We start from the raw sequence: 27,309 nt of genomic DNA, 5'->3' as shown, positions 1-27,309 counted from the left end.
GGCCGGCCCCACATTTTGTTACATATCGAGTTTCTCTTTCTTTTGCCTTCTATCCTGCGATTACATGTGTTGATAATTTTACCCGTATGAACTAACTGTTCCTCTATTTTTGTTTCTTTAGGATTTAAAGGAGTAATTGTTATTGGTTATATTTTCTCTTTTTAAATGTTTTCTCATAATAATATTTAGCTTTATATATTACTTTTGAATTTACATAAATTCTGATTTCAGTCATGCACCTCCAAACGATGGGTTATGTTGTGAGAAATGTGTCGTTAGGTGATTTCACCAGTGTGCGAACATCCTAGAGTGCACTCACACAAACCTAGATGGTGCGGCCACCTATCCACCTAGGCTGTATGGTCTAGCCTACTGCTCCTCGGCTACAGTATGTTACTATGTTACTGCACTGAATACTGTAGGCAACTGTAACACAATGGTAAATATTTGTGTATCTAAACACAGAAATGGTACAGTAGAAACATGATATGAAAGATAAAATATGGTCCACCTGTACAGGGCACTGACCATGAATAGAGCCTGCAGAACTGGAAGTTGCTCTGGGTGAGTCCGTGAGTGTGAGGGGAGTAAATGTGAAGGCCTAGGACATTACTATCACTACTGTCCACTTAGGATTAATGCTGTCCACTTAGGATACATTAAATTTATTAGAATTGTTTTTTCTATTTTCAGTAATAAGTTAACCTTAGCTTACTGTAACTTTTTTACTTTGTAAGCTGTTTATTGTTTTAACTTTTCAACTCTTTTGTAATAACACAGCTTGAAACACAAACACATTATGCAGCTATACAAAAACATTTTCTTTATATCCTTATTCTATGAGCTTTTTTCTATTTTTAATTTTTTTTTTTTTACTTTTTAAACTTTTTGTTAAAAACTAAGACACAAACACACACATTCGCCTCAACCCACACAGGCCAGGGTCATCAATCTCACTGTCTCCACCCCCACGTCCTGTCCCGCGGGAAGTCCCTCAGGATCAGTAACACACATGGAGCTGTCCCCTCCTATGATGGCAATGCCTTCTTCTGGAACACCTCCTGAAGGACCTGCCTGGGACTCTTCTTGAAAAGGGGTCACTGTTTTCAGAAATATGTCGTGGTGGTTTACTCGGTTTCTTGTTTTATATTGTAGATTTGTTTGTAGACAGATAATGCACCATGAACATTCTTCTCTATTAATGAAAACCTTTCGGAGTTGGGTCCATGTTTTCAAACTCTTTTTTTAATTAAAGTTTTTGGGGTGACAATTGTTAGTAAAGTTACATAGACTGCAGATGTACAATTCTGTAATACATCATCTATATATCACATTGTGTGTTCACCACCCAGAGTCAGTTCTCCTTCCATCACCATATATTTGATCGCCTTTAGCCTCTTCTACCACCCCTTGCCCCCTTACCCTCTGATAACCACTAAATCATTGTCTGTGAGCTTGTGAAGGTCTGCAAAAGCTTTTGCTAAACGCTGCATTATGAATTTTCTTGTGGGTTCTCCTGCAGTTTCTTTTTCTCTTGACTCTCCTTCAGCTCTGCTTTTCTGTGTCAGTTCCAACAACTCCTCTTTAGTCAGTTGCTCAGAAAACAACTATAGGAGGCTCTCAGTGTCACCCCCATCCAGACCCAGGTTCAAGTTGTTTGCCATCTCAACCACAGCCTCCCTGATTCTTGCACTACTGCATTAGGATGGCTAAAATGTCACTATGCAATAGGAATTTTTCAGATGCATTATAATTTTATGGACTCACTATGGTATATACAGTCCATTGTTGACTGAAACACCTTTACACAAGGAATGGCTATATATGTGTTCTGTTTTATCAATGTTGTAGAGTGAATTAAATTTTTATTGGTTATCTGTAAATTAGAAGTCTTTGATCTTTCTTTGGTATAATATTACTTTAATCAGATCCCTCTTTAAAGTTAAAATTCTGGGAAGAGATTTTTAAAGTCAGCAACTTCAAGAAATCTATCTATAGAAAAGAAGTATTTTACTCTATTTGCAAAACTATAAGGAGCTGTAATTCCAGGCTGCTTTGCTACACTGTGCATGTTTTGTAAAGTTGAACAAGTTGCTTCTCTGTTATCAGCCAAAGTTTTGGGTTCTGTATGATATTTATTATAAGCAGAAGGGGTGATGTGATACATGTGTGAGTGTTTTATATTATACATGTAAGTTAATATGTAAAACTAGCTTATTAAAACACTTAACACATTTATGCTTTTTCTTTTTAAAGATTTTTATTGGGGAATTGGAGGGATGGGCACAGCGCTGGGAATTGGGGGAAGGGGAATAGACAAGTTGCTGTCTTTTTGGTCTTCAGTCTAGCTGTGGAGGACGTTGCTTCACTGGCCCAAGTTGGCACCATCATTGCGCTCTTCCTGGGCGAGGCAGATAAGTCGCTGGCTTCTGGACGGCCACTCACTGCTCACACTGGCTGCTGGCTATATACAGTGGCCCATGGCAACCCACTGCCACAGGGGCTGCAGCCTACGCCGGCGACTCACGGCAGCCCAACTTCAGGTTGAGCTGTTGTTCAGCATCTTAACTGCAGAGGGCAGTGTCACTGGCCCTCATATGTGGGATCCGAACCAGGGCCCTCTGGCATCCCAAGCCAGTTCTTAACCATCGCGCCACTCGGCCAGCCCCATTTATGCTTTTAATTGGACCCATCTCCCCATTTCCTGAGTTAAGTAATTCTTATAAAACTACTGATATTATGATGTCAAAGAGGCAGCCTTTATCCTCGCTCTAGTAGTTAAGGCTGTACTTTTTGCTTTCTTGATGGAAGCAAGCACTGAGCTTCTACAAAGGGATGGTGACTCTTGGAAAAAACTTTTGGAAAAGGCTTTTATCTCTGTTTGTGAAGGTACACATGAGATTCTCCAAACTGAAGTAAAATAGAATAAAACAAAATCATTCTCTGGAATACTGGAGATGTAGTAAGTACTTTGGAGTGTATAAATGTATGATTATCCCATTTTTATGCAGTGAACTATTTGCTAGTTACCCTAGGGCATGTATCATAAAACTTGTTAGAAATTAGGGCGGTGATTAAACTGAAATAAACAGTGTAAGCAATTGTTTACCCACAAAAATCTTCTTGTAGGGCAACAATTTTTAAAAACCTAATTATTTTTAGTGTTAGGAGCTATGAAATTGGTATAGTTTATTTTCTGTATATAAAAGTCATTTTAGTTAAGGGCACGGATATTTAGTAGTATGTTACTTAACTGATAAGTTTTTCCCACTTATCAGTGAAATAAGATATATTTGGCAATAAGATGTATCTTTTTTTAATGAGCCCTTTCACAATTTATAAATATTTTCTCAGAGTTTGTATATTCTAAGGATACTCCCCTTGTGAAAGTTTGTTTTTATCTTTAAAAAATTCTTCTGAGGGTCTTGTCATCAGTTTATCTGGAGACAATTAGTGTTAGTAGCTAAAATAGTACTAATTGAGTCTAATGTCTCATTGAAGAATGACATTTCTTTATTTATAATACAAAGAATTTCAGCTTGACAAATACCAATGGGCTTTTTGCTTTGTATCGTAAGGTTTTAAACCAGGCAAACCAGAGTTTACTAGATCATTCAGTGGACCAACCAATATACCAATACAACTCTTAGTCAAAAGAACATTATCGTCATGATAACAATGAGTATTGTAAAGATGTTTTAGGGTTTATGTAATGATAATAACTAGAACCTGTAGAGTACTTACTGTGTTCCAGGTTTTAGTCTCAGCACTTGATACATAATCAGTCATTTGCAATGTTTAACAACCTTCTAAGATAGTTATTATTGCTACTTTTACTAATGTGGCGACTGAGGCAAAAGGGGTTAGATAATTTGCCTATGGTTGTACAGTAAATAAGTGGTCAAGCTGGATTTAAACCTAGGTGCTGTGGCTTCAGTATCCATGCTCTCAGTCACCATGCAATAACAATAACTTCCTTTTCTTTCTCGCACCATTGAAGAGTCTGCCAGTCAAGGGCAAATACTCTTTATTTACCATCTCTAAGCTTCAATCACTTATTTTAAAAAAGCAAGAGTAATTTGGAGAAGGAAAAGCAGGATTGTCTTATTATTGAGGATAATTCATTCTCTTGATTATGGAGAACAGGCAAAAAGAGTCTCTAGGAATCACACAACAAAGAAGATGCATCAAAAGTGGATGCATCTATACAGCTTTGGAAATTCTCTGAGGCACAGGTGGATTGACTTAAAAGAAACTGAAAAAGGGAATCATCGTAGAGGTTCATTATTATGAGAAATAGAAGTTTGAATGTGTAAATATTTCATAAGTTTTTAATTTAAAGATTATAATAAATTTGATAATGATATAAAATGCCTAATAGTCATTTTATTGTCAGATCCTTTTTTCTTTTTAACTTGAGCATTAACTTATTCTCATAATTATCCTCTCATGGCCCAAAACACAATAAATGTTGAAAATATATTCACAGAAAATTTTCTGTGCAAATGCTTCTTCCAGTTTTTATAATGAAGCAATTACTTTGCATGTGTTAATTGCTGTTGCATTTTTGATCTGTGCTCTAACATTGTCTTTTTGAGGAAATTATTGTGTTTTATAATCTAAATTTCTTATATTTAGGACTTTCAAAGCGTAGGTTCTGTTCACATTTAATTTTGCTACATCAATAAAATATGAACGAATTGGCTAATAAAACATCATAACTATTTTATGTCATGGAATATAGGTTATTGTTTATGAATGTGCTGAATTGCCCTAGTAGTTCACAGTACGACAGTATTCTCCTTTTTGGCCTTGGTTCAGTTTAGAAAGAAATAAGATTGGTAGACACATACTACGTGGGGGTAGAGGATTTCTGGAATTGAAGGGAGGTAATGACGTCATGTTGAAAAATGCAGTGCCTCCTACCCAGGCAAGAAGATTGTCTGCCCCAAACAGGGACATTTATTCTGTACCAGCAGTTTCTCTTAATTGTTCTCTTTTCTTGGTATTTTGCAATTTTACCATATAGATGAAATCTTGGTTATCAGCTACCAACAAATAAAATGCATCTTGTTTCTCCCACAGAGTATACTTTACTTCCTGGAAATCTCTTTTAATAATATCCATTTTGGGTCAGGGGCAGTATCAATTGAAAGAGAGATTATATATGCCCAAAAATCTAGCCCCACTCATGAGGGAGAAAAAACTTAAATACAGTCACTACTGAAAGGAGATTAACTGCATTCAAAAAAAATATGAATAGCAGCATAAAAACTAGGACCATTATTTGGCTCAGCACATTTAGGTACCATAGATGTGTCATGCTGTGGGGGTAGACGATGCCTGGTAATTGTAAGAATGATCCACATCAGCAGCGCTGTGCACTAGAGCTTTCTGTGATGATGGGGGCGTTCGACATATGCCTGTACAATATAGCAGTTAGAAGCCATAGGTTTTTGAACATTTGAAATGTGGTTAGTATGATTGAGGAACTGAATTTTTTATTTTAATTAGCTGGAATTAATTATATTTGAATAGTTACATGTAACTAGTGGCTACTGTATTGACTGCACATATCTAGAGTTAAGTCTAGAGTTCATTGCAGTGAAGAATGCCTAGCTTCTGGCCCTAGATATGGTGCAGAATAGTGAAATAGCCTTGAAAAGTCAGTTCACTTTCCTAAGTCTCAGTATTCTCATCTTTAATATGGGATAACAGTCTTACCTACCTCCAAAAGCTCTGAGATTATTAAATAAATCAATGACAATAAAGCTCTTTGAACTGTGCCTGACATATAATATATGCTCAATAAACACGAGCTATTCTTGCTAATTATGCCTTGCTCATTGCTATTCTTGTTAATTATTTTGAAACCTCTTGTAGATTTTAATGACCTAGAAACTGAAAAAGGGAGAGAAATGAAATAGGTCTAAATTAATAAACCGAAATTGCCATGAAATGGGGTAGAATTTTAGGTGATCCTAGAGGAATGTGTGAGATTTAGATAAACAGAAAGTAAATATTATAGAGCAGGGGTTGGCAAACTGTGGCTTGCGAGCCACATGCGGCTCTTTGGGTACGTTCAGTCTCAAAAGTTTGCCGAACCCTAGAAGAGCCAATCCTGTCCCTCACAACAATTTAAAAATTATTCAAGAGCCATAAATATATTTTTACATAATCACCATTACGTGAATAATATCCTTTAAAATTTTTTATAAATGAAACTATGATAGCTGTATTTTCATTTTCAATTTTATTTCAGAGCCACATGTACATACCCAAAGAGCCCCATGTGGCTCACGAGCCGCAGTTTGCTGACCCCTGGCGGCTCTTCTGTCTCAAAAGTTTGCCGACCCCTCTTATAGGGTGACCATATATTCTAATTTGCTTTGATCATCTTAATTTATACCTTGTATCCATGTTCAATTATTAATATTTCTCTCTTTTGGTCTTAAAAGTGTCTCATGAGTTTTCGTAAGATACATTTTGGAGTCACCCTAGAATAAGATATAGGAACCCAGCCCTGGTATTCCAGGTGGAAGGAAGAAGACAAAATAAGGTATAGATGCAGATGCGATTATTGTGTTGTATGAAAGGTGAATGAGCACTGGGAAAATGAAGGCAACAGAATTACATAGGGGCTAGAGAGGCATTATGGAGGTAGGATGAAAGCTTGAATAAGGAAATTAGATTTGATGATAATGTTATTTATGCTATTATTGCATTGCTCTGAAGACAACATTGATTCACTTTTAGAAAAAATAAGTTATGATTTGTTGTTTTGCCCACTAATACTCTAAGATTCTTAGAAAGGCACACACCACAACTTGTTACTTTGATTGTTCCTGAAAAGTTCTGATTTAATTGGACAAAATCATTTGGTGTATCAAAAAAGCCTCATGCCATTTGGTGTTTTGATTGGCCTGCCATTATTTATAGTGATTTTCATTATATATGCTTTGAAACAATATTCTTTATTTAGATCACCCATTAGATGCAAGTAACTAAACCAGTAATATGATTGGTTAATAGGAAAATTAGTCAATTAAGTGGAAAATGCTCATTATATCTTTTCTCATGACCAAAGGAGAACACTTTGAATGTGTTCATTTAGTTGCACTAAAATACTATGTCAACATATATCATCGCAGTGTCCTTGAAGCTACATCTATTGGTATCCATTCTGTTTACGCCAACACACGTGATAAACCTAGAGGATTTAATCGTTGGCAATATTACTGATTGTAATTTTAGGATAGCAAAGAGTTTATTGGACTGTGAAGCATAGAAAATTGTAAAAATATTAGGAAAAGAGTGAAAAATTGAGACTATGGGGGAAAAAGTAAACTAAAAATTTAAATAAACGTATCTTACAAGGTACAAGAACGTGACTCAAGTGTAATTGTTTTATATTCATGAGATCTCCTCTTTATTTCTGGAGGCATTCTGAATTGAGGTGCTGACCATTGGCTATCCCTGGGATGTCCAAGAATAGATTATGTGACTTTTTCTGGATTGTCATTCTTTTCCCATTGGTCCAGCTGATCATAAAGGCAGACATTTGAGTTGATATCTAAAGTATTCCCAGGTCAAAGAGAAGTCCCATCAGGAATTATAGTCACTTCTGGTATTCAGGGGGAATGCTAACAATTACTATTATAGTGTACCAGACATTGTAATCTCCACCTGGGGAAACAATCATGACTCATTTTTGCAGGACGAACCCATCATTATCAATATCAGCTCATTGGAATGATGAGCTGTTTGGGTTATTTTCAAAGTATAGACCTGGCTATTTAGACTAATGCCATAAACACCTCACATTTTGAAGTGTGTTTTAATTTTGTTTGTTTTTCCTTAAAGAGATCAAGAGTTGGGCAAATTAAGAGGGATTGGGGCTAAGAACAGATGTCATTGACATTTAGAGAATTGAGCAATTTTATAAAAGGCCATTGGCATCATTTATAGCAGGCCCTCATCTCTAGCTTGTAAATTTATTAATGAAATTGGTTTATAGGTGCTTAAAATGAACAATAACTAGTTTACTTGTATTTTCAAGTAGGATGCATTTTTAAAATGTCATTTAATGTCTAAACCTCTGAATGGAATTCAATGACTTTAGGTGAAGTCTATTTGTAAATAGTACAGAGCATTTTGTAACTATGAAATCTGCTGAAGTTTTCAAAAAACTAATATGTAAAGCAAAAGTGAATCTCGTCCTAGCAGAATTTTTATAAAACCCTGGTAGTGATTTGTAAATACCTTGAAACTAATTAGCCATTCCATCCACAATGATTGTTTCATCACTGCTTAGTTATTGCTTTGGGGTTCTTGATGAAAATGGCAAGCCACAGTTCTAACGACATAGTTTCATGTCAAGAATAGTGCCTCCCATGCTTAAAAAAAAATAAATAATTGGCTCTTGGAGCTCCCCCTCACAGGTAAATTATGCCAAATAGGAGAGAGCAAATGTTTATTTTAAGGATCTGCCTCATGATGATGTTGCAAATGATAGTGCAATATATATATATATATATATATATATATATATATATATATATATATATATATATATATATATATATATATATATATAGTAATATATAGTATTGACTGTGCCAGGCACTGTACTAAATATTTTATATGTAATGTATATAGGAAAGCCTCACCACAGTCCTATGAGGTGAGATCACCATAATCTCTCTTTTTTCTCGGGACTACAGGTTTAAGTACCTACTTACTGGCAAAGCAGGGTTCTCAGAAGGCAACCTGGAGCTCTCAGACACCATATCACCACTGTTGACAGCAGCTATTACCTAGACCAGTTAGTTGACAGAGGGTGTGCAAACGATTGCCTTTTGTGTGGAATTGTGTCCTTTATTGCTCATTTCCATATCTGAGCTGTGGGTAGGAGAAGAGAAGTGGGGCAGGTTTTTACCAAACTCTATTATAACAGGCATAATTGAAAAAATTGTTTTCTATAGTCATCTTCTCCAGACTGGAGAGGCAATTGCCTAGCATAAAATTGGAAAGCGCTAATGTATGTGGCTCATGAAACTGGCTAAAATTGCACGGCTTGCCTTAGATATTAATTTAGCTGCATTTGTTATTGCTTGCATGGACAATATTCATATTCACTCTCATTTGAGGCTATTATAGACACCCCAGTGATTGCCACAGTTCTTGCCATGTCCACTCTTTCATGTCTGCAGAAGCAAGGTTATGTGGAAATTATACTGTCTGGGAGCGGGATCCAATAGCCTGCAGCCGCGTTCTCCAGTGAGCAATGGATTACATGTGTACGTGCGGGCTAAATAGTGTATGATTTAAGACAGGAATGTGGTTTGTATTCATTTTTGGATAGGATAAGAGTTGGCATGTCAATCCCATGAGAGGCTTTATCCAGGGCTTTACCCTTGAATGGATAAAAGAGTACAAATTCTATTGCACTGAAGATGAATAAAAACAAATTGGGGAGCCCATCAGCAAAACAGACTGCTGTGTGATGGCGTCCAAGGCTACTCCAAAACCACCAGACCAACTGCTTCGGGATCCTGCCAACAACCAGATGCACGGAATAGAACTGACTGCAGTTTGGCATCAAGGCTCTGTGATTCCCAGCCAAGGGGAATTGCGTGCAAAAAAAATATTTAAAATTCTCTTTGTAAAAGAGTTATGTTTTCAATCAGTGGCAGAAGTATGTTTCAGACCTATTCTGCTGCAAATGAAATGTGGCATATCGACATTTTAGTTACAGAGGGCGGAGGCATGGGGAGGGGATGCCATATGGACTTAGGGGTAAGAAGTTGAATTTTGGTTAGGTAGTGGGGTTTTTCAATGAAGTTGTTTTCAGGCCTTTGGGTTAGTATCATTATTCAATGAGAAGTACTGTATCGGCCCTTCAAAGAGAGGTGCTGGATCTGTTTAAAGCTGTGAGTCTCAACCAGGGGCAATACCCTCCCCTCCCCTCCCCCTTCGCAGGGTCTTTTGGCAATATCTGGAGACATTTGAGTTGTCACAACTCGGGGGGCAGTAGAACAACTAGCATCTAGTGATAGAAGACGGGATGCTGTTAAATATCCTACAATGCACAGAACATCTCCCACAGCAGAAAAATTATCCTGTCCAAAATGTCAGTAATGCCAAGGCTGAGAACCCCGGTTTAAATGGAGCTGGCTAGTGTGTAAATATTACAGCCCTGCCTTAAGACAAGAGTTCATCTGATGTAGTTTGATATTGTAAAAAATATGATGTTTAACGATTTACTTGACCCTATTGATGTGTGAATAGCATTTATTAGTTGTACCAAATGCTTTCTGTTAAAACAAACGGGAAAACAGACAAAAACGCAACTCACGTCCCTCTCCATTTTACCTCCAAAATACTTAGAGGGTTAAGAACTAAGGAACCTCCCTCCAAATCTAGACACACAAACCACACATTTTACAAGAATGTAGAAGGACCTGGCTGATTCACTTTTCAACCTTGAAAAATGGGGCCTATTAACAAAGCACACAAAGTGAGTCAGCTGTTTAGGATGATCTACAAGCCAGTTCATTTTCCTGTTATTAAATAACAAACCATGACTCTCGACAAATGAAACCACTAGTTTGACATTATTTGAAAAACTCATAACACCCTTGCTTCTGATGGTCCCTTCGCCTTTGACATTAAATTTTAAGATGGACTTTATTTAAATTCTGGAAGAGGGACAGGGCTCGTTAACCTTCACTTTGACTGTACGCTGTTTATCATTATCATTCTCTTCTCCCCGCTTATACTAGAGCGCCATCCTCCAGGGTTCACCGCAAAGGAAGCTGGCTGTATTCACTGGCGCCAGTATCATGAAGAGGGGAAGTTCCGTAGCGTTGTAGGGGACTGCATGGCTTCTGGAGCTAGGCTCCCTCCGTTCAAACTGGTGCTCCAGTCTTGTGACCTTGAGAGGGTCATTTGCCCTTTCTGTCTCTCAGTGCTCATTTGTAAACTGAGAATCATATACTTTGCCTCGTTACGCTGTTATGAAGATAACATATAAAATGCTTAGCAAGCGCACAAGAAATGTTACCTCTAATTATTAGAATCATGAGCTTAAGAATAACATTGTCCAAAATGGATGCCAAGCCATTTTACTTAATTTCCTAAAGAGGATACTGGTACTGATCCGCTGACAGCAGCCCTAACATGTGGTTAAGAGGGCTTTAGCCTCTATCCCGTAATTCCTATCTGACCTTCCCAGTGATGCCACCACGAATAAACATCTAAAAAAACCCTGCATACTTGCCAAGCACATGCGGCTTCCAGAGAAGCCCTCTACTTCTCTCCTTCAATCTGGGTGCCATCCCAAGCCCCTCTTCTGAAAACCTGCTGTTTCTACTGGTTCTGACCAACAGATGCTGCAAATCATAGGAGCCCTTGCCCTGTTACAACACAGTGTTCCTGTGCTCAGTAGCCCCAGGCTATAAGTCCTCACCACTTCTAAATAGTGTTTATAAAGTGTGATTTCGAGCAATATAGCAAAGTCAATTTTCTCTGAAGGAAAACATTTTTTTTTACTAACATTTTAAAATTTCTTTCTCAGTGTCCCACAATGATTTAAAAGCTAATCAATAATAAATTTCCAAATTTTTCTAAAGACAAAGAATTGAGAAAGGAATTGGCCCTTTTTAACTACTTTTAATCAGGAAAGTGGCTGCTGTGACCTATTAACCCCTAAAGATTATTGATGCTCTTTTTTTTTTCTTTGTCTTTTTTTTTTTTTTAATGCTGTAGTTTGGTCATTTGTCTTTGGCAGCCAGAGCATACAACATCTCTTTTGCTTTTTACAAATTAATTCATTTAAGGCTGTGCATTTGTCAGACATGCCGGGAATCATCTGCCAACATTTTGTTGATTAAAGGACGTGCATTTTGAAAACGGGTGTAGAGGAAGGATTTATAATTCTTAAAACCAAAGAATGATTTACAATGCAGACTTCTACCTGAATCATTCACTGTATCATAAACAGATAAATGAAATATTAGGGATTAGCAGGAGTGTTGGCACTGGCTCTTAAAATCTGTGGATTAATTGGTTCAATAACACTGAGAAGGTCTACCTCTTTCAGCAGAATTTCTAGAACTCACAAACAAGAATATGACATAGTAAACCACCTTTGATTATGCATTTTTTTCAAAGGGCTTTTGCAATACATCATTTCTCCACAGCAGTCTGTTGCTTCCACTTCTATTTATAAATGATATACCTGGTTTCCATGCCCACAAGTTTTCTTTACTCATCCCAGCTTTGTTTTGTTTTGTTTTAGGTTTTTCCCATTGAATACATTGGACCCTTTGGAGGGCACATTTATTGTTTTAGGCACCATGCAATTTACTAAATGGTGTTTCAGTTATGGAAATTCTTGCAAAGTCCCTTGGGGGAAACAAAAGAATTAAGTGAACACATATTGATCATCCTGTAGTTAGTACTTTCTTACTTGATCAGTCAAGGGCTCAGTCTGCACTGTTCCAGGTGATCTGTGATATATAAAACTGGAGACATTTTTCTGGCTCTCTGGTGGTTTAAAAAGCTAGGCAGTAGGAACAACTGCTTTAAACAAAGCCTCATTTTAAAAGAAGCCTGAGTACAAATGGAATTCAAAGAATTTAGAGGGAGTGGAGGTGAAAATTTTTAAAATAAAATAAAAGTAAAGAACAGCTTTAAAGAAAACCCTGGGAAATTTAAGAGAATAAAGCACATAGGAAGTAAAAGATAAATCCCATCTGTCCCACTGTGAGACATAGAGACCAGGTGCTCCTTCAGCCAGGATGTAGTGAACACCTACTAAGTGCAGGGCTTGTCAATAGGTAGACCTTCAGTGTTATGGGGTTTCCCAGGAGCAAAACAGAATTCTTAGATCAAGAAGAAATTGCTTTTTTTCATGCCAGCCAAGAAACTCTATGTGGATATTAAATCCCAAAAAGCAATTGATAGATGCCATTTTATTGAAATATTGAGAACAGAAAGTATTCATCTGTGTAATTCATTTTAAAATTCTACATTAAAAATGTTGGTAAGAAATGAAGTAATACTAAAGAAAAGGTTGAGAAAATGCTGATTTCAAACAAGGGAGTTGGAGGCTCTAGGTTTTGCTCCTGTCGTTTCTGCTCTGTCACCTCCCCGTTCCTTAAACAAACTGCGTAATCCATCCTTGACCAGTTTGCATTTGCATTCGACTATTCTGCCTCCTTCTTCCCACCTTCCACTGCCCTCAGTTAATAAGAGGAAAGCCTGAAGGAAGGATGCCAGATGGGAAGCATGAAGTCCTTGACGTATGAGGGGGTCCAGACTCTGGCCTAGGGAAACAGTGAAAATTCAGAGGAAACGATGATTCTAGAAACCCCTCGGAGATTTTTTTGGCTGACTGTGTTTTGATATTTAGCATTAGAGGGCAGATGAAACTAACAGCAAGTTTTCTAGAATGGGGGCTAGAAGAAATGGCAGCCGCACAGGAAGAAGTGGGGTAATTGTGATGGGTGGCTGGTGTGACAAATTGTGAGATGAGAGAGCAGATAGAACGAGTTGCATTTTGACAAACTGCATCTAAGAGGCATTGCCTTAGAATCAGTTGGAAATATGGACTGGGGAAAATCTGAAACTCTGGAAAGATGTGTAAAACAGACTATTATAGTAAGAAACAAGCCTGGAAATGGGTAAAACGGGGTCTCTTGTCTCTATGGGCTAAATGCTGTGTTTATTCAACTTTTATTGTGTACAATGTAGCCTAAGTATTTGTTAAGCATATCCTTGCTGTTTGGTAAGCACACACCTCCCACCCCTGATAGAACAACTATTGAGTCTTCAGGTTAAAACTCAGCCAAACATTTCCCCACTGGAATCCTGACGATCCTGTTCATTGTGTCTTTAGGAAACATTCTGGGGTATAGTTGAGACTATCTGGTATATTTATATAGACTCACATCACTGGCGACACATATATGAACCATACATATCATCATTAGTATCATTATTGCATTTGTGTTATTCCTTTAAACACTTATTGCATGCTTACTAATTTCCAGGAACCATTTTGTTTGCTTTAGCTCATTGAGTTCTGGTAAACACTCTATGACATAGGAGAGTACTATTTTTTATCCTCCTCATAGTAATAAAGATGTTGAATCTCAGAGAGGTTAAGGCACCATGCGAAGGTCACACAGGCAATCAGAGATGCAGCAGGGATTCAAACCCATACAGTCAGTGCCATTTTAGAACTTTTGAAGAGATGCCTGTATGAAAATGAAATAAAGTATAATGAGTAATATAGCTACTGATGTTGACATGGATAATTAGAAAGAACCTCACATCGTATATTCCAAGTTGCTGGGGGTCATTTTATTGTTTCCATTTTGTGGGAAAATAGTGTGACAGGTTATAGCAGTGGTTCTCTACTGAGGGAGACTTTCTCCACAGGGGAAATTTGGCAGTGTGTGCAAGCACTTTTGGTTGTCACAACTGGGGGATGGGGGTACTAGGGTCTGGTGGGTAAAGGCTGCCACCTGCCCTACAATGAATGGGACAGCTCCCACAATAAAGACTTATCCAGTCCCAGTGGTTAGTACAGCCTAGGCTGAGACCTTGGGCTGGAATAATTTAAAGGGGGTCTTGCCTACAGGGAGAGAATGGTGTCCCAGTGTTGCTAACAATGGGCATTCACCATGAAGAAGCAGGTTTGGAAATGGGGAAAAGAGAGAAGATAGATCCATTCATTTGTTTGTTTATTCATAGACTCACCATTTACAGAGGGATTTCTACGTGTCAGGAATTGTGCTGGAGACTAACGCTGAGGGGAAACAATATGAGGAAGTTGCTTTGGAGAAAAGGAGGAAACAAGGAGTAGAGGCAGAGCGGAGATGCTTGGCTATTGAAAGTGAGCTGGGGCAAAACTTTGGTGCCAGGCGTGAACTGTGTTCTTTGGTCAGAGATGGAGAAAACATGCTACTTTACAGCTCTAAGGAAAATCATAGTGGACAAACTCAGAAGCCATACATGTCAGGAGCACCAGGGGACTTCTTGTTGTATCATTTATGGCTAACATGCTGATCCAAATGCCAGGGCAGGGCCGGTGGGGGGCAGCCGATGATGCTCTCAGAAGTACGCAGAGTAGCGATACAAGTATGTGTGTGCGTGTGTGCGTTGAAGAGCCCGAGAGGCTTGCATTGCTTTCGAGGTGCTCTGCTGGCCTGTGAATAGGTGCTGGCTTTGTTTTTCCAGTAACAGCCTTTTCTGTTTTCAGCAGTCCTATGCACCAGCTCCCCACCCCATGGCTCCTCCCAGCCCCAGCACAAACAGCAGCAGCAACCACAGCAGCAACCACAGCAGCGGGGAGCAGCTGAGTAAAACCAACCTGTACATCCGAGGCCTTCCGCCAGGCACCACTGACCAGGACCTAATCAAGCTGTGCCAACCGTAAGTGCTCTCTTCTCTCTGCACCGTTTCTAGCCCACACGCTCACCCATGTGGGCTCAGTCCACACAGCACTCGGTTGGTTGGTGTTGCACCCGATGTGCCCATTCATTGCTGTCTCAGCGAGGTGGACTCTGTTGAATGAATGGGACAGAAATTGGGGATCTAAGTCCAGCTTCCTTTAGGGAATGAAATTTGCTTATGGTATAGAAGTGGAGGTTCTGAGCAGATAAACATGGGGCTGCTGGCTGATATGCATGCATTGACCAGAAAGATGAGCAAGCTTTGAGTTGGGCCTGTGAACTTTGTAGCTGGTGGAATCAATGATGAATCTCCTGGGGAAAAACAACAACAACAACAACAAAACCTTGTGTTTTTGTTTTGTTTTGTTTGTTTTTGAGACATCATAATGGGGGGAATCTCAAAAACTCAGAAGTGCTAGATTTAAGGATGGTTACCTCTTGTGTTGAAAAGATTTTTCTGGCCAGTTCTTGGTAAATATTAGCTCAATGGGCTCAAGGTAAATGGAGAATTATAAGGCAAATTCTCTGGTTTCCTTGAAAATATCTACTTCCCAGTCCAGTGAAGCTATTTGCCACCCAGGCCAAGAGCTGTATTCACCAAATAGTTTCATATTTTCTAGGAAATGTGGTAATGATTAATGCCCTTCCAAAATGTTTTCATTATCCTATTATCTACCAACACTTATGTTACTAACTCTCCTATTTTTGTGAAAATGCATTTAACCTATTTACGTTTACCCTCCAAATAAAATTAATAATGCCTAATGAATTAGAACCATAGACCTATATTTTTTAGATTGTTGTCTGATGATTTTCAAAGTAATATCAGTCCAGCTATTTGTCATTTGATCGTGCCTTAGCTGGGTATTTTTAAATTGGGGAAACTATTACTCAATTTTCCTTTCTCTCTTTTGCAATGCTTTTACAAGGAAGTTGGGAGGATATTTATTTTGTAAAATTTCCAACCTCTAGAATATTGGAAGGGGAAAACAAAGCAGACAGTATTTATTTGCCTTTGTTCCGGTTTTTAAAATTGGGAACAAATAGCAGAACAACAGGAAGTGGCAGATAAACCAAAACACAAATACGTGACTATATAATCAGTTGACAAGGCGGTATGTGGGTAAGAGTGGGGGCGTTTTGAAAAATATTTATTGAGAAGCAGTTTTTTTTTTGTTTTTTTTTTAAAGAATGAATTATACAAGGGCTAAGACGACATTTCAAATATACGTTAGGTTTTGGTCTATAAAATGTTGAGGTTGAGAATTGGAAGGTAAATCATTCTGCTCTTTTTCTGTTGCTGCTGTTAGAAAGTAATCTAAACCATTTTGAGTAGTAAGGTCTTCAAAACGTGAAAGATTGCGGACTTTACATTAGAAGCTTCAGATGAAGTATCTCCTGTAATAGACTCTGATGTGAAAAAGAAAGGTAGCTATTAACTGTGATAGGTATATAAATCTCATTCATTAAAATATATATATATATATATATATATATATCCGTGGGTATTAAGGGAAGATTCTTTCCCATTCCACTATACTACTCAGAGTATTTGTTGAAACATAGATTTCTTGGCCTAAGAGATTATGATTCACTAGGTCTGGGGTGGAGCTCAAGAGTATGCATTTCTAACAGGCTCCCTGGTGTTAGTGCTGCTGGCTTTTGAGATGCATGTCTCTCTACAATAATTTGAAGACCACTGAAAGTTTCTAATGCATAAAGTTTCACTTAAAATATGAGGGTCATTTCACTTAATATATGAGGGACCCTGGTGTGTTACAACCTTCTCAGCCACTGTGCAAACTTGAGGTAGGTCTTTGACTCTCTGAGCCTCAGTTTCCTCTTATAAAAGAGTGGGTTGAACTTGATTATGTCTAGGTTTCCCTGTAGTATCAGTGGTGTGCTGGAGGTGCCTCTGACTAGAGCCAAGTGGTAAATATTCAGGAATTCGGTGAGTGATTTGTTACAGACTCGGTATCTTAAAATCAGCCGTGGTGGGAATATGTATATCACAGAAATAAGCAAGTTCTTCAAATCAGGGCTTTTTAAAAATTCTATTATTATTATTATTATTAATTATTATTACTATTATTATTGGAGAACTGGCTTATGAACATACCACTGATGTAGCATTATACTATGAATTTCTGTATCAGTGTCTATTTCTGCGAAGAATCTTGCCAGAAATGTATAAATGGAAAGCATTACCTAAATGCCTATGTTGGCATGTTTAATTCAGGAAAGAGATTTAGTGACATAGACACGTTATTTTTGAGAAAAGAAGTTTTGTTACAATTTCTTATGTGCATTAGAGAAATTTAAAGAATGCTAAGTGCACAGAGGGTACTGGTTACTTGTTCATATTAATTTTTGCTAGTTAATAAGATGTGGCCTGTATTATTGTAATTGTAAAAATGTCTGTGGGTTCTCCAGTTACCGAAATGGTCTGCGCCTAGGGTTTATTGGTTAGATTAATATTCCTAGAGAATCTTACAGAACTAATGTGATCTTGCAATGGGATGCAGTGGAAATAGCTGAGCACTAAGAGGTCTGGATGTCCGTCCTGGCTGTGCCATCACCTGGGTAGTGGCCTTAGACAAATGACTTGTCCCTTCATCACTTTGATTTCCCCCATGTGTAAAATAATGTGTTTGAACTCAATAATCTTTCAAATTTCCTTCACCCTAAAATTCTGCTCTGGGCCACCTTTTAGATCATTCACTGATCCCCTTTTGCAGTGTTGGCAGGGCCACATCCTAAATTGATTCAGTTGCATGAGTACAACCTGAGGGCTGGAGATGCCTTTGGTACAAGACCAATGTAGGTCATTTGTAAAATCCTGTTTCCTCTTTTGTAGTTGGACTCTTACATTGTTCATTACTAGTTTACATTAGCAGTCTTCTAAAGATGCAAATTATTTTGCATTCCAATTACTCATCTAATACTTTAAAATAATTTCACCTTCCAAACAGATAATATTTATAGGTTTAATGAACTTGTCATCAGGATCAATTTTCCATGTTTATTCTTATTAAATTATAAGTATTTTAGACTTATTTCCTTATAGAAAATGCTGTATTTGCTCATATCCATAGTAACAGAATGATAGAAAACAGAAATGTACAAAAAGGAGTATAGATATATCAAATTATCTGATTTTAGAATACAATATCCATATTAATACTTATGAACAACAAGAAAATGATATTAAAGAACATAAATTTACATCACTTCTCAATGTGTAATCTGAGAGCAAATTCTGCTAAGGGAGTCTATTCACGTTAATCACCGAAGCTCCTATGTTTGGATTGCGAGTAAAATCAAAGAAGTGAAGACAAGACTGAAAAATAATAGACATGAAAAATGATTTTCCTCTATGAAAAATCTCTAGTCATACCTACGTTTTGGATAAATACATTAAATTGTGTGTCTTGTAGGAAGCACCTTGTAATATCTTCATCTTGAGAGTTCTCAAGGTATTTTATTGTGTTCTCAATCAAGAAATATTTACAGAGCATGTGTGCTGCATGCCAGATACTGGGCTGAAGATGCAGCGGTGAGTAAATTTAGACAAAGGCTTCGATTTAGCAGAGCTAATATTCTGCTAGGGGAAATAGGACATCAATTAAATAATCATGATTTGATATAAAATTGCAATTATGAATGCAAGAAAATAAAGGAGCATGGAACTTGGGATTATACCTAGGTAGGGGAATGAGTAAAGGTATCTGTGAGGAATCTGTGACATGTGAACTAAGATCAGAAGGAGGAATAGGTTGGAATAAGTGAGGAAGGAAGGGAAGAATAGTCCAGGCAGTAGGAACTTCATGTGTGTAGAGCCAGTGGCTGGAGGGAGAGTGGCAAAGATGAAGGGCTGACAAAAAGGCCAATCTGGTTCATAACAGAGAGATGGAGTTGGATATGGGGCAGCAGGAGCTGGAAACATGGAGGATAAGATGACCCCTTTCTAGGTCATGTGAGGAGCTCTGTTTTAACCTAAGAGCCGTAGAGGAAACCACTGAGTTGTCACATACAGGAAGGTAATATAATTGGAATTTATTTCAGAAAGATAACTCCAACTGCAGAATGGAAAGAAAGGATCCTGTGAGATCAAGGAATAATCAGAGTAGGAATAGGTGAAAAGCAAGCTGGGGGAAGAGTAATTTATGGACAGAGAAGAGGCATGAGAATTAATAATTATGGTGGTAGAACATTATATGTGGTGCATAATGTCTTTTTTTTATGTGCATTTATTTTTCCATTAAAAAACAAGGAATTGAGAGACAATGAACCAAATGGACTCCAAAAGAAACAGTGAAGTAATACAAGATAGGACCCAAATCAGTTGGTCTTTAGTCTCTTTTTCTTACCCAGTCATGAATGTGTCATCAATATGCTATTAAACATTGAGTGGCTGCAATATTAAAAGTACTAAAGGCAAATATAGTGGACCCTTGAACAACATGGGCTTAGGGGCACTGATTCCCCCATGCAGTCAAATATCTGACTCCCCAAAAAGTTAACTGATCATAAGTAAAATACATTTATAGAACTGTATGTATTTATCAATACCATAAGTTTATGTCCTCTGTTTACAAGATACATTGTCTGTCAGCATTTGCAACAATATTGTCTCATATGATACAAAACACTGTAGATATGATATGTATTACTAACAGTAGATGTGAAAAATGAAAAGATAATATGAAAAAGAAATGCATTTTTGTTTACAGGTGTAACGAATTATGCATTGATAACCAAGAAGCAGCAGTATGATTCCTTTATGGTAGCTTAGTGTAATTGGTACAATTGCTTCAATGGTAATAAGAAAATCTCCAAAAAAATTTTACAACATATTTATTGAAAAAATTCCCTGAACAAGTGGACCTGTGCAGTTCAAAGTCATGTCATTCAAGGGTCAACTGTATAATGTAAACTAAAACTCCAGTTGATTATACAGTTATGTTCATGATATGGGTGATCAGTTGGAGACTGTAGGTATAATATTTGGATTATATGATCTTTCTGCTTATTTCAAGAAGGGGAAATGGAAGTGAGGAAAGATAAATTTGGCTTAATAAAAAGAGAGCATTTCAACATTTTTGGGCCAAAAAATTTTTCATGGTGTAATAATTTTTCACATATTAAGCTACATTTTCTCCCTCAAAGAAATTAGAAACTTCCATTATATGATTGTAAACATGCCTTAAGACCCATTGAAATTGCTCTTAAAAACATAAAACAACATAGTTAACATAAGAGCCAGGTTTAAAATGGAAAGAAAAACCATAATGTGTTTATATTTTTCATCTATACAGTACCTTTTTTCTAACCGTTCTCATGACTTATAAGTTTTAATTAATACAGTGCTCTCAGAAAGTCCCAGCAAGACATTGCTTCCCCTTCCACATGATTAACTAATCCAGAGCTCATAACACCATTGTGCAGGTACAGAGTGAATCGTTCTTCTCTTATAAAGTGAACATGCTGCTGCTATGGCCACTTGAAGCAAAGGAGGGAAACTCTTGGTAGGTGCACACCGATTTCCAGCCATCTCCATACGACCAGGAAATCAGCCGCCCTGCCCTTCACTTTCCCCTTAAACGTTCTCTTTGCTCAAGCTCTGACACCCTAACATTGCTCCCTTTAAAATGAAGCTGTAAATGTCACTTTACCATTTAACAAGAGAGGAGAAATGCCCACAGTGAAACAGGAGAACAAAATTGGAGCGTTTGTACTCAGGGTCTGCCCAAGCTAATCTCCCGGACTTTTTACCCAACCTTGTTGGACGTCTCGTTAAGGTGAGCGCTGAACGCTGAATAGCAAGAGCCAATTCAAGTGCCATCCGGGTTCTGAGTGCAGAGTCCATTATATGTGGTTTCAGACAGTTTTGACAAATGCACCAACACAATCAAACCTTTTATCAATTTAAAAGTAACCTTGTCACAGTAATCTGTCAAACTGTTCAGATACAACTAAAGGAAAACAAGTCATCATGCACTCCCGAGTAACTGAGCAAATAAGAAAAATGTGACTGGAAATTTTTTGAGTTCTTTCTTCCTGTGCCATTGAAGGTTTAAAAGTTCCCTCGAATAAGACTTGAGGAAATGTATTAGGAGCCTTCTTCTGCAAGTCAGACTCAAATTACACAGCTGCTTTTGAGGTATCATAAATCTGTGTGGTGGCAGGTGTGAGTAGAAAGTGAATTTGAGGATCTTTGAACCCTGCCTTTGTGTAACTTAAATGAGAGCATGCCTTTAAAGCCCAAAATTGGTGTCCCAGTTCATTGAATCAGTGTAGATCTGACACTTGGTTACATATTCTAATTCAGGTTAGTATGTATTGTGAATCATAGTATTTTGTTTGCAATTAATAAATACTTCTTACTAATAAATTGTTATATATATACATATATTTACATATATATATATATATACATATATGTATGTATATATATATATATATTATTAACACCATTTATTGTGTGAGACTCATACCATATAATGTGTTAAAGTTTTATATTACCTTATTTAATCTGCAAAGCAACCCTACAAAGTGGGAACAATAATTACCCAGTGATAGTTGAGTAAACTGAGGCTCAAAGGGTTAAGGGTCTTGTCCAAGTTTACACAGCCACCAGGAATCAAAACCCTGCTCTGACTTCAAAGCTCTTATTCAAAACCACTAAAACATTAATTTAATGACAAGAAGGGTAGCATAAGTCATGAGTTCTCAAACCCTTGGCTGCTCATGAGAATCCTTTGTGAAACTTTAAAATAAATATTGATGCCCAGATGTCACTTTTGGTGCTTCTGATTTAACTAGTATGGGGTCAGCTTAGAGAATGATATTTTTAAAAGCTTACTTAGGTAATTCTAATATGGAACAAAGTTTGAGAGCCCCTTGACCAAATGATGCCAACATTAATCGGAAAACATAATTTAATCCTCTCTCTTAAACCCTTTCCTCTTACTTTCACAGAATCTAGAAATTTCATTGGACCTACAATTTGATTTTGACCAACCATAAGACTTAACAATACGTTTTATTATGATAGTGTTCAGATGACTTCATTTTTCTGTTTATAAAATGGGATATTTAGATTTAGGTATGGCAAACCCAGCCCTGGAATAGGTCTCTAAATGTGCTTTCAGCAATGTGCTTAAAACGATCTCATTTCCCTCCCTCACATAGTTTTCATAAGCCAAACATTTCTTCAACATTTCACTTTTTAACAGTTTGCATTTACTTGATGATTAAGCAAGAAACCTTTCCGACTTTGACTCATGTTATTAAATTTCTATATGTATATATTTACTTTTTTTTCTTCTTCTAACCATAGGCTAGTGAACATAAGGAACATAAGTCTGGTGAATCTTGAAAAGATAGTCAACATCTTTCAGCACTTTGGGGGCATCCTGGAAATTATTGTCCCATTGATTCATTGACCATTTATTCATTATTGTTTTCATTACTTTGGATGAAGAAGATTCTCCTGAATGTCCATGAGTTTTTGAAAATCTATTTATTTAAATACTGGTGGCTGATAAAACTTTTTTCTATTCATCCTAGAAACACAGAAAATAAAAATAAAAATGAAGCCATTCACAGCATCTGTTGATTTAGGTTACTATGTTGGTGGTAGCACAGAAAAGCTGTGGCTGGGAAGCATATGACTGACTCTCTCTGGGTGTGCCAAGTAAAGTCCTAGAGATCTGCTGAGTGCCAGAAATTTTGAAGGACTTAGGGTTCAAGGACAGGACTCTGACAAGTACAGATAGTATCTTGGTTTTCATTTTGCCTAGTGATCTTTAATTGCCAAATACAGCTAACATTTTTTAGCCCTTATTTTATTTGATCTCTCTGTTACTTGACCCCTGTGTATGACCTCTCTTTGTGCTCTCAACTTTCCCTCCTTCCTTGGCTATGATATTGCTCTTTCTTGGGTCTCCTACCTTTTGGAGATTCTTCTTTCCAACTTTGCTTCCTCAATCTGCTTCTTGAATATTTTGGTGTTTTCCAGAGTATTGACCTCCTCTCCTCTCCACAAAATATCTGTTCTCTTCTACTTAGTTTATTTCAGCTATTCAGGTGATTATTAAATCTGTATCTCTAGCCCATGCAGATATATTTGTTTTAGCCCTAAATCTATCTCTTATTCCCTGAACAATTCCAAATTTGTATCCCAAGAACTATGTATCAAACTCAGTGTCCTAAAAGGACTATTCCTTCACTTTTTCCCCCCAGTGTTCTCTTTCTCTGTGAATGGCATCATCTACCCAGTCATCTAAAAATAAATAAATAAATAAAAAATAAAAATCTTAGAGTCACTCTTTTCCCCCACCTAGAACATTTCCTAAGGTACATAGATTTCAATTTTCTTGGTGTTTATGATATCCAAGGCCTCTTCTGTTTCACTATTGGCATAGTTTATTTGCTCATTTATTTGAAAGTATTTATTGAATGTCATCTATTTGTCAAGCATTTGCAGATAGCTTAAGGACTGGTAAGTTTCTGAATAAAATTTGCATTCTAATGGGGAGAGACAATACATATAAATAAACAATTAAAGAAGATAGCATATGCCATGCAAAGGCATTTTAAGTGCCATAGAAAGGAGGTTGTAAGTAAAGACTGGGAGGTAACTACAGACAGCGTGACCTCTTTGAGGTGAAATTTCAATATCAAGAAAGAGTCAAGTATATGATATTCAGGAGGATGCAGACAGCTTGTACAAAAACCCAAAGGTGGAAATACACTTGTTGTATTGGAGGAACGTAAAAAAGGTCAAAATAGCAGAAGGATAGTGAGCAAGGAGAAGGCGGGTGGTAAGACAGGAAGTAAGAAAGGTATACCAAGGCGTAATCAACCGAGTTTTGTAAACCAGATTATGAAGATTGGATGTTTTTCCTAATTTATATTTTTTTAAAAAAGTTATTTTTGCTATTATGTAAAAAGAACGGATTTTAGAGGGGCATGAGAGAAGCAAGCAAATGGACAAGGAGGCCATTGTGGAAGTCCAGGAAGGAGATGGTGATGGCTTGGAGTAGGATCATAGTGGTGGAGGAGGTTGGATGTGATGGGTGCAGGATATGTTGTGGAAATGGTTTTGGTAGAAGTTACTTATGAATTGAGGATGGCAGGATGGATAATGGAAAATGAAATTAGGGATCATTCACAGCTTTTGGCTTTAGCATCTAGAGAGCGTATAGAGTCAGTTAATAAAATCAGGGGGAACTGTGGAAGGGGCTGTTTTAGGTGGAGATAAATCAAAAATTCTTCTCAGTCTTCTTAATTTTTAGATCTATTTAGACATCCACAAAGAGATGCAAGTTTACAGTTTGATATACGACTGGTTTTCAAAGCAGAGTTTATATTAAAAGATATAGAATAGACATCATAAGCATTATAAATGGCACTTGTGCTGATAGGATAATACAGTGCCTAATGTGTGGTAAACATTATTTTAAGTATTTTACATGTAAGTGCTTCGTAGTATATGTGTTAACTCATTTATACCTCATGACAGCCCCCTCTGTATAGCTAAAATACCAATAACACATAGAAGTTAAGTGACTTTCCCAAGGTTACACAGCTGGTAATTGTCAAGTCCAGGGTTTAAATTAAGGAGTTTGGTTTAATAGTTTATTAATCATGATTCATGTATAGGGTATGTATACAGCAAGAAAAGAAAAGTGGTCACACAAATCAACATTTGAGACTCTGAGAGGGAGAGAAGCCAAAAATAGTGTTTATAAGAGAATAACCAATGAGATAGAGGGAATCTAAGACAGCAGGAGAGTGTGATAGTATAGAAGCTGGGAGAAGAAAGTATCTCAAGTTGAATAATCAAGTGTGTTGACTCCTATATGAGATGTTAAGAAATGCACCAACCAAAAAGTTATGTTTGGATTTGGAAACATCAAGGTCATGGGCCAACTTCACCAGGGCAGTCTTTGTAGAGGGGTCAAAGCCAAATACTTGATAGGCCTGTCTTCAGGGTCATTACCTGACAATTTTTCCAAGCGGAAACGCCTATCTTCCTCTCCTTTGTACACAAATTATACCTAAGTAGTTATCTTTTCTAAATTTTTTTTTACCACCAATCTTTTTTTTTCCATTCTCCATCTACCTCTCTATCTCTATTTCTTGTTCTAACTCTCATTCTATATGTGTGTCTTTAACTCTCCTCTCTCCCACCTTCCTTAATTATAAGCTTTTGAGGACAGTAGATTTGTCTTGTTTATTTTTGTGCACCCAGGGCCAAGCACAGTTCCAGGCATTTAAGTGGTAACTGATAAATATTTAATGACTGGGTTCATCAGTAATGTAAAATGGTTTCATTGGACTTACATCATAACACTTGTTCCAGGGTAGACTTTGAGTGTATAGTGGGAGATATAGGAAGAAGGATTTTTATCTTAGACGCCGCATTCAAAGTTCTACCCCTGGAGTGAAAGAAGAAGATTTTGAATATGAGGGTCTTTTATTGTTAGATCCCAAGGAGCATTTGGAAGGGAAGCCTCAAGGTAACGAGTCACATGTATTTAAGGAAGCAAATAAGAATCAATACTTTGCTTACTCGCTCAATGTTGCTACTGAGACAGGAAATAACCATTTATTCTTGCCTGAGCCACACAGTTTTGGCTGTCAAATAGATCACAGTGTCCCACTGACTGCTAATTCCATACCTAAATGCAAAGTAATTTGTGCTCACTGAATTGGTGTGTGCTGAAATTTTTTGGCTCTGGGATTTTTCCACAGATTTCTCTTTGCAACCAAATGACTTTTGGGTCCACACTATATGAGACTATTGATGGAGAACACACAAAGCATACCTGTGTATTTGTCATATTAAAAGTGACAGATTTACATCTGAAAATTGGCAGTACTGTGGTCTGCATACATTAATTATATGGTTGTGAATAAGTTAATAGTCATAATTTACTCTTAAGAAGAAAATTTAAAAAGGCATTTTGCTTCACTTTTTATTGGCTTTAGTCATTATATCTCTAACACTGTAGTGTCTCTTGACAATTGAGTGCTTCATTTTGTGCAATCAATATGCCCCTGAAATTTTTGTAAATAGATTTGTTGCTTAAGTTTCAAGTCAACATTTTTGAGGAGTAAAATTAAATACACTCATTTTAAATGAGTTTTGACAAATATATACACCTATGTAGCCAACATGACAATCAAGATAAAAAATATTTCCATCATCCTACATGCTTTTAAAAAATATGACCACAGGCAAGGAAGTTTCCAATTTAAAGTGATCCTATTTAAGAAAGCAGGGAGGCAGCATCACACCATGAGAGCAGCAGAGAATTCTGAGTCAGTTGTAGTTTCTAACTAATCACTTCCTGGTTGCGGAAGCATGGGTGAGTCATTTAGACCATCTGACCCTATTAGTGGCTGATACATATTAAATCTTTAATAAATGCTAGTTATTGTTATTCACTGATGCAATGTAAAAAAATTCTTATTGTCATTCATATTTCTACAGAGGATGCCCAAAAAATGTATACACATTTTCAGAAAGGAAAACTGTATTAAAATTGTGATAATATATACTGATAACAAAAGATGAATACAAGTCAAGTTTGACTTCTGCAGTTACAAGAGATGCTCAAAGTAGTTCCCATCAGCATCCAGACACTTCTGATTATGGCGAACTAGTGCTTGAGCAACGTTGACTGAAGTGTCCACTTATATACATTTTTTTGGCACCCCTGGTATCTAGCAGGACTAAATTAAGTGGAGCACACCTGTAATTTTAAGGGTTCTGTATTAAAACAAAGCATATATTTTGGTTTTTGCATTACTCCTGTCTTTATTGTCTCTA

General features: G+C 37.1%; 1 protein-coding gene across 15 annotated transcripts in view; it reads left to right on the top strand.

Annotated features, from left to right (window-relative positions):
• RBMS3 (RNA binding motif single stranded interacting protein 3) overlaps nt 1-27,309 on the top strand; it is a 1,293,188-nt gene that overhangs the window by 764,425 nt on the left and 501,454 nt on the right. For 11 of the 15 annotated variants that reach the window (XM_019660627.1, XM_019660622.1, XM_019660626.1 and 8 more), the window contains one exon: nt 15,272-15,444. In XM_019660627.1, the coding sequence (XP_019516172.1) occupies nt 15,272-15,444 (173 nt within the window). The remainder of the gene's footprint in view (nt 1-15,271; nt 15,445-27,309) is intronic. The other 4 variants (XM_019660623.1, XM_019660629.1, XM_019660625.1 and 1 more) reach the window with 1 other exon arrangement.

This window comes from Hipposideros armiger, unplaced genomic scaffold, assembly GCF_001890085.2.
Source record: "Hipposideros armiger isolate ML-2016 unplaced genomic scaffold, ASM189008v1 scaffold_322, whole genome shotgun sequence".
NCBI lineage: Eukaryota > Metazoa > Chordata > Mammalia > Chiroptera > Hipposideridae > Hipposideros > Hipposideros armiger.
The sequence above is the reverse complement of the archived record's forward strand: the minus strand, read 5'-3'. Positions and strand labels throughout refer to the sequence as shown.